The 8,485-nt window shown below is 37.7% G+C and overlaps 1 protein-coding gene and 1 long non-coding RNA gene across 2 annotated transcripts; both read right to left on the bottom strand.

Moving 5' to 3' along the window:
* Nucleotides 1-253: 253 nt before the first annotated feature.
* LOC120281107 lies at nt 254-2,364 on the bottom strand. Its single transcript, XM_039288032.1, has 5 exons — nt 2,011-2,364; nt 1,787-1,921; nt 1,066-1,211; nt 743-953; nt 254-649 (listed from the first exon to the last, which is right to left on the bottom strand). The coding sequence occupies exons 1-5, from the start codon at nt 2,362-2,364 to the stop codon at nt 482-484; spliced, it is 1,014 nt and encodes a 337-aa protein (XP_039143966.1). The 3' UTR covers nt 254-481.
* Nucleotides 2,365-4,614: 2,250 nt separating this feature from the next.
* Nucleotides 4,615-8,316, bottom strand: LOC120280285. Its single transcript, XR_005542290.1, has 3 exons — nt 7,946-8,316; nt 6,358-6,426; nt 4,615-6,257 (listed from the first exon to the last, which is right to left on the bottom strand). It is a non-coding gene; the product is annotated as an uncharacterized LOC120280285 (long non-coding RNA).
* Between the last annotated feature and the right edge of the window lie 169 nt (nt 8,317-8,485).

Raw genomic sequence — 8,485 nt, 5'->3', positions numbered from 1 at the left:
TATATATTCAAAACAGAGCAGGGTGGGGAAGGGATCCTTGTTCCTGGCCGTGGTCTAATGGGGGATGGATGTACCCAGCCCATTCCCTAAATTTTAGCCCCTATCCCGGCCACACAAGTCAGAAACCCCATGAAAATAAAACTCATGGCATTGGACAGCAGAGGAACAAAAGATAAAAGTAAACTGCTCAAGAGAGAAAGTAACTAGAAATTTATTCTATTAAATGATGAAGTGGTAACTGAAATCCCTAAGTTCTTCCAAAACTTGCCACTGCTTAAGTCTGTAAAACTAATGCAGTTATGAACACATATCAACACACTGGTTTGGGTAAGTAAACCATGCAAATCTTACTTAACTAAACTAAACATAAACTTAATTCTAAATCACGAAACTCAATGCCTCATCTTTGTCGGACCCTGTTGACGTATTATAAAAAAGTACCAGCCATACTGACCGTATTAAGTTCTTCAAGCAAAATGTTTCATAATTTCAAACTGAGGTCAAGGTCCTCTGTTTCTTGAAAATTGCCTGGAGCTGCGTCTTCCTGAGTTTCTGCCCTTGAAGGAAAGAACGTGTGATAATGTGAAGAAGATTTAATTGGTCCTGAACTACCAAAACTTGAGGAAATATCATTATCAACTACATTTGCCTGCAGTGAATATGCAGATTGAAGCTTGTCAAGATAAAAACAGATGGAAAAGGAATGCAAAGTAATAAGAGGTTTATATACAATAATTATTACCTTACACGACAAGCATGGAAATTTTTCAGGTGACAAGAAGTATATGGGTCGCTTGGATCTCATGGAAGATGGCATAAGAGAAGAGCCTAATGTGAGAAAACCACCATCCACATGAGCACCGCCATTTTCTTTCTTGCTCTGGTCAACATGAAGTTCAGCATGTTTCAGTTCCAAATCAGCTTGATATGAACCAGAGCTCCACTCAGGGTCTCTGGTAAAATGGTAAATTAATAGTATCAACATCAAGCAAAAAAAAACACACACACACACACACATGAATAACAACCAGTTTTACTTTTCATCCTACGGATGAAAAGAGTCACCTTGAAACCACATCCTCATATCCCAGTGGTGAATGATTGTTCATCTTGACAAATGAAGCAGTTGATGAAGGGATTTTGTAAGGATGCAAGGAAAGGTTGGGACAAGCACTATATGGCCGCTTCATTCCCACCATGTATACTAGATTCTAATCAAATGAACAATTAGCAATTAAATACCTCCACTATATATATATATATATATATATATATATATATATAATAAAACAAAATAAGTCAATTCAATTTAAATCAGCCCCGTTTGAAACACTTGACATTACATTACAGACAATGTAGATGCATACATTCAATTTAATAAGAAGCACATCAACATAATTAAAACATCACCCTAGTGCATAATTAGCAAACAACTTTAAAAACTATAAACAATGTATATGTAAGCAAATTCCCATAATCTCATCATATCTCAAGCTCCATCCAAGTATACAAATGTATATATACTCATGATAAACCAGCAATCAGATTAATTAGATCCAATCGAGCAGCAAAAGAAAGGTTGCAAAAGAACTTTGAAAACATGAAGAAGAGGTTCCAGTATCAAGTGCAAACAATGTATATGAAAACAAATTCAAATCATCTAACCACCTCTCAAATACATGTACTCAAGTTAAACTAGCAAGCAGATTAGCAGCAAAATAAGGTTTACAAACAAAGAAAATTTTGCAGAAATAAAGAAGGTCATCCAGTTTCAATTGATACATACCCTATCTTCCTCTTGCCAGGAGGAAGAAGAAGATGGAGAAGGCATTGAACTGTAGTTGCGGTAATAGATTTGGTTTGAAGGGGGCTCCATCCGGAGATGACCTCCTGATGTCATTGGTAAAACCATCCTGTTAACCTAAAAAAACAAACACACCCCAAACACTAAAAATTACAACAAGAACAATCAAACACAATCCACCAGGAAAGAAAAAAAGAGATCCAAACCCCTGGATTAGGGCGGCATCTGAACCTCCGATGAAGACTCTCCGGTGCGTGATCCTTCACTGGCATTGGGACGCCAGAGAACGCTGACAGTGGTGAAATCATCACAGGATTAGGGTTGGAAGCCATGGATTGCCGCTGTGAAGAAAAAGAAGAAGAAGAAGACCGTGGTAGAAGAGGAGCAGTGGTGGTTGAGGCAATGGAGCCCTTGTGATGTTCCTCAAGGCGGATCTTCTCGAGCTCGGCAACGCCAAGTCCTCGCTGCGGGGGTCTCCTGTGTTTCGACTTGGTGCGGGATCTGCTAGGTTCTCCATCTCCAACCATGCTTGAAGATAGCCATGCAAGGGAGTACGCCATGAAAATGGAAATATATAGAGAGAAAGAGAGAGGGAGAGAGAGAGAGAGAGAGATCAAATCTTATCAAAGGGCATGAAATTCGGCAAAGAAGGAGATCTCGGGCACATCCAAAGAAGGAAGTGATCTCAGCGGAGATCCAGGGAAGCGCGCGAACTGCCACAATATGGCTATCATGCATATCACCATGCACCATTACTTCCCATATTTTTATTTGGATTTTTTTTAAATTTTTAATTTAAATTTTAGGTTGGTTTTACATTTAATTATGACTTTGTTTTGTTTTATTTTGTTTTTTATTTTATTTTACAAGTAGCTCACGAATCTTTTTATAATTGCACATAATTTCTTAAAATCATTGCTTGAACTAAATTTGGGAAATGTCTATATTACCCTTATATAAAGATTAAAATAATATAAGAAATTAAGAACTTCTTAATTTTATAATGAACAAATCAAAAAGGGGCCAAGTGCCAATAATATTTTAATTTATTGGTGTCATGTCCTCGCTTAGGGTGTTCCTGTTTTGTTAAAGAAGCAAGTTCAAATATCAACTTATGTAAGATATAAACTAGAACAATCTTATATAAAATGAGAAGTTAAATGTGAATGAAAATAATATTAAAAAATTAATGTAAATTATTAAAATTAAAATGGTGTTAAAATTATAAATTTAAAAATATTATCCGTTCGCCTTAATTTTGTTTAATTTGAAATAGTATTTTCAAATTAGTAAAATTTCAAGGACTTTCCTTCTAAATTATGAGAATTTAGTGAGTCATGTATTTTTTAATGTTAAAATTGGGAAATTTTAATATCTTTAGAAAGATGTTTAAGATATTTGGAAATTATCTATGAATAGATTTATAAATTTTGAGTATTTTTATATGTAATTATGTGATATACGTCATCAACCTTCTATAATTTCAAGTGAGAATAGTTCTAACAAAACAAATCCCAAAGAATCAGAATATTGACTTATTTTGGCAGCTAATCTAATTTTTTTTTTTCTTATAAAAAATATTTAGCTTATATTGGACAAAGATTCAGGGAATATAAGATCAACAATTTTCTAGATTTGGAAATGAATTTTTTATATGGTTAAAAAATCAGCAAAGAATTAGAAAAATATCGATCATATAATTTGAGATGATATCTTACATTGAAAATCAGCAATAATTTCTTATTTTTATTAAAAAACGGAGATTAATCTTTTAATCAATCTAAATGGCCATGCCATCATTTTGATATGATTTACTTTGTTTATATAATTTTAATTTTAATTAATATTGATTAAATATGAATAACAGATAATTTCATTTTCTAATGTAACAAAAAAAAAACAACAAAATTTATCACAAAACTGGTAACTAATAATGATTTCCATAATCCATTAAAAACATAATTTGACAATGTCAACGCTAATCTTTCTTTATTGCAAGAATTTTTCATAATATTTGAAAAAATACAACAAACTTGTAAGAAATTTTTACGCAGCAAAAGATTTTATGACATGCGGGGTGACGTTGGACGCCAACAAGATTTAGTTTGATAGAAGATACCAGTGACATATAAGGGTTTCAAGGCCATACCTTTGAAATATCAGCATCATATCTTGGATGGCTGGTCGTGAACAAGAGGGAGCCGGCTTGATCTTTTGTTTTATTTTTTATTTTATTTAATTATTAATTTTTTGTAATTTTTATATTATATATATATATATATATATATTTGACTTGGTAGAACCATAAACTGAGTGTTGGAGTGCAATTGCCATAATTTGTTATTATAGATAAACTATATGTTAGTTATTACAATTTTTAATACAGCATCTCCAATTGAAGAGTAAGTATTTCATTTTCATTGAATCATAAAGAGTTTTAACCTAGTCCTCTCAAGTAACTCGCCCATTTTTTAAATAATAATATTATTCTTCTTTAAATAACACTTTTGTTTTATCTAGATAATCGGCAACTTGAACGACATTTGAGACAAATGATGTTTTTTTTTCTTTCATGAGCATTGTGAGAAAATTGACTAGAGAGCGCATCTATTCTTCTTAAAGATCACCCTTGTCAATGCATTCATTGTTAACTTCCATGTTAATATAAAAATGAATTTACTTCCATGTTAAATATAAAAAAGAACGTAATAATATGTCAAACCCCATTAATAACACAAAAGGGTTAAGGAATAGACCAGGTATAGATGTTAGAAGACGAGAGAGAGAGAGAGAGAGTAGAACAAGTCCATATGCCTGGAACAAATGTCATTGATGTTCTATGTGCTTACAAATAGGAACAAGTAGATACCATATACATATAATTAACACATACATGCAAGTATACATATACATCTAACACCATCTTTCCCCTCTCAAACTCAAGGCGGATCGTATGTTTTGAGTTTGGATAACATGAAGAGATGCTAATCACGCGTCTGTGCCTTGGTGAAGAAATCAGCCACCTGGACCTTTATGGGAAGATAGTGAAGTGACACTGTCTGGGTACGTACATGACATCGGGTGAAGTGAGCATCCACACTAATGTGTTTGGTCAGCTCATGCTTGATCGGATAGGCAGCAATCTGAAGAGTGCTAGTACTGTCACAGTGAAGAGGAGTGGAAGAACGAAGTAGTAAACCATAATTCTTTATGATCAAACAAAGCCAGAGTACCTCCTGGACAGTGGAAGCCAAAACACGAACCTCGGCCTCAACACTGGACTTGCCAACAGTAGCCTGTTTCTTGGTCTTCCAAAAAACAAGAGAAGGCCGAAGAAAGATACAGTAACCAGTGACAGATACTCGATCATTAAGAGAACTGGACTAGGTAGCATCATAATAGGCCTGCAGCTGAAGAGTGGACTACCGAGGGTAGAACATAGCACGTGATGTAGTGCCACGAAGATAAAGCAGCACTTGGAGAACATGAGCATAATGAAAGGAAGTGGGGGCTACGAAAACTGACTGAGAAAGTTAACAACATGGGAAATGTCAAGGCGAATGATAGCCAAGTAGACCAAACTGCCAACCAGGTGTCAATAGAGCGATAGATCAGATAAAGGAATCTCATCAAAGCATGAAGATGCAAATGTAGCTCCATAGGTGTAACTGCAATATAGGTATCGGTCAAACTAGAGCGAGCAAGTAGATCTTGAGTATAACGCTACTGAGAGAGACGGTAGCTATCAGGATGGGAAGTGACATTGATACCCAGGAAATAACGAAGCGAACCCAAATCAATCATCAAAAATGTCTCATATAGCTTCTGCTTCACAAAGGTAATGTGAGCAGAGTCATCACCAATAAGAATCATGTCATCCATATACAACAAAAGAATGGTCCAGCCCCGAGAAGAAGAATGAAGAAATATTGCAGGATCATGTATGCTTGTAGTGAAACTAGCAGTCTCAACTACTGTGCCGAACCACTCAAACCAAACCTACGGAGCCTGTTTGAGATAATAAATAGCACTATGAAGGCGACAAACATACCCTGGAGGCACTCGAAGACCAGGAGGAGGAGTCATGTAAACCTCCTCTTTTAAGTCCCCGTGAAGAAACACATTCTTCACATCAAGCTGATGAAAGACCCACCCACGAACAGCCGTAACAACAACCAATGTGCATACAGAGTGCATGTGAGCCACTAGGGCAAAAGTCTCCTCATAGTTGCGGCTATACTCCTGTTGAAAACCACGAGCAACTAAACATGTTTTATAGCGCTCAAGAGACCCGTCAGAAAAAGTCTTCATCTAGTAGATCTAGTGAAAGGTGATGGCAACAACGTGGGCAGGAAAAGGAACTAGATCCTATATGTGAGTCCGAGATAAGGCATTAAGCTCCTCTGCCATGCAATCTGCCACTCAGGTGACTGAACCGCTTCCCTGTAGGTACCTGGCTCAAAGACATTTGAAACACTAGTATTAGCAGAAACTTAACAATCAGGGGGTTGTAAAATTGAGTGATCACATAAAAAGTAAGTGTGAGAGGATACCTTAGGAGTCAGAACGATAGCTGGAGAGGTGTCAGAGAAGACCAGTCAAAGTGGAGTTGCTGCGGAATCCTGACAATGGTAAGAAAAATGAATAGGCGGGTGAGCAGGAGGAAGCGAGGAATGGGGGGAAGATATTGTAGGAGACTCAACAGATAAAGGAGGAGAGGGGTTAAGAGAAGAGTAAGTAAGAAGATCTGGAGGAGGATTGAGTGATGGAGGAGAAGGACACAGGGTTGCACCTTTAGGGGAAGAGGAGGGAAATAAAAAGATAGAGGAACAGAGGGAGATGTAGAGGAAATGGAAGAAGGAGAAGCATAGAAGGGGATGGACTGCTCAAATGTGACATCACAGGAGATGCAAATATGATGAGTAATGACATCATAACAATGGTAACCTTTATGCTCAAGGCTATACCCTAGAAAAACACAAGAAGTAGAATAGGCAGTTAGCTTTGTCTGCTCCCAAGGTGAGAACAAAACAAACTAGTAGCAGCTAAAAACACGAAGATGATCATAGCGGGAAGGTGTCCCATGGAGACACTCACCTGGGCTATGACCATGAAGATGAGATGAGGGTTGCAGGTTAATAAGATAAACAGCGGTACTAACAGTGTTAGCCTAGAAATAAGGAGGGAGAAAAGCACTGAAAAGAAGAACACGTGCCGTCAGAAGGTACCCTCAGAAGATGAGGTGTATAAGATGAGGTGTATCATGGTGCTTGCGTTCTAAAAGTGAGCCCCAAGACAGGATAACTGAGGCAAGGTACCCTCAGAAGACAAAAAAATCACGAAAGGCCTGAGAAGTGTACTCACAACCAAAGTCAGCACGAAAGGTCTTGATAGAGGCAGAGAACTAGGTGTGCACCATAGTGGTAAAAAAAAGATAGATAGACAATAACTGACTACAATGATGCATAGGATAAAGCCAGGTGAAGCGAGTTTAGTCATAAAAAAAAGAACGTAATAGTGATTACCGCCTTTAGATATGAAAGGAGCGGGACCCTAAACATTAGAATAAATAAGCTCAAAGGGAGTAGCAGTCTGAGACACACTCAAAGGATAAGGATAATGTACTTGTTTATCGAGCTTACAACCAAAACATACCACATCAAAAGGAGTAGAGACAGCTCCTAAGATGCCAAGATGAACAAGGGATGACATACAAGAAGGGCACAAGCGACCAAGACGATGATGCCACTTATGATGAGACATTACCCCATCATAACAATGATAAGCGGATTCAATTGAAGATGGAAGGCAAAGAGAATCCAACACATAAACTCCATTATGATGGAGGCCAACTCAATCACCGTCCCACTGCTATCTTGCACAAGACACGAGATACGGTCAAAAATAACCTGACAGTCATAATCAGTAAGCTGGCTAATAGACATAAGATTCATGGATAAATGAGGAACATGGGAAACAGAAAGGACGAAGAAAACACTAGATGAGAGATGGTCAGTAGAAGAGACAGGAAGGAGTGTGTCATTAGTAGTGCGAACATGGGTGATAAGCGATGGTGGACGGGAATAATGAAGATGAGTAGCATCAGGAGTCATGTGGAGAGAAGCGCCAGAGTCAAAATACCTGGAGCGGATGAGGCAACCTGAGTCAAACTTGCATGTCCAGTAGAGGAGGTGGAGTTTGCTAGATGGGACTGCTAGAACATCACCAAAAACTACTGATCCACAAGAGACAACGGAGCCTGAGAAGCTTGTACATATGGTGCTTGGAGAGAGTAAGGTGTTGGAAGAAGAGGTGGAACCAATGAAGAAGTGTCAGGAAGAGTGACACACGAAAATCCATGCTGCTTCTTCCAGTAATCATGCTCGATGTGACCTAGTATACCGCAATAATAACAAGTCACGGTCCTCTTCACATGTGGAGGACTCTAAGAGGAAACAAGGGGAGGAGACGGGATGCAACCAGAGCATTGCCCCCTGTAAAGGAAGCCCAGAGGCGAGTTCCCTCAGCACGAAGAAAGGCCTGCCCATAAGTACCCATTATTATTTTTTTAACGCAATCATTGTAGAAGCAATGTGGAATCACTGTTTGTAGTGGGCCATCAACTGTAGAGAATAGTGTACCGTCACTGTAGAAAATAGTGAATAGTGACCCGTCACTACA

The sequence above is a fragment of the Dioscorea cayenensis genome, chromosome 17, assembly GCF_009730915.1.
Source record: "Dioscorea cayenensis subsp. rotundata cultivar TDr96_F1 chromosome 17, TDr96_F1_v2_PseudoChromosome.rev07_lg8_w22 25.fasta, whole genome shotgun sequence".
NCBI classification, from domain to species: domain Eukaryota; kingdom Viridiplantae; phylum Streptophyta; class Magnoliopsida; order Dioscoreales; family Dioscoreaceae; genus Dioscorea; species Dioscorea cayenensis.
Note: the sequence above shows the minus strand (reverse complement) of the source record. Positions and strands in the feature narration are given on the sequence as shown.

Coding starts and splice junctions, on each gene's coding strand:
- LOC120281107 (XM_039288032.1), bottom strand. CDS start 2,364: ATGGCGTACTCCCTTGCATGGCTATCTTCAAGCATGGTTGGAGATGGA. Junction 1,922..2,010: donor GATGCCGCCCTAATCCAGGG/GTTTGGATCTCT, acceptor TTGTTTTTTTAG/GTTAACAGGATGGTTTTACC. Junction 1,212..1,786: donor CCTGGCAAGAGGAAGATAGG/GTATGTATCAAT, acceptor TCATTTGATTAG/AATCTAGTATACATGGTGGG.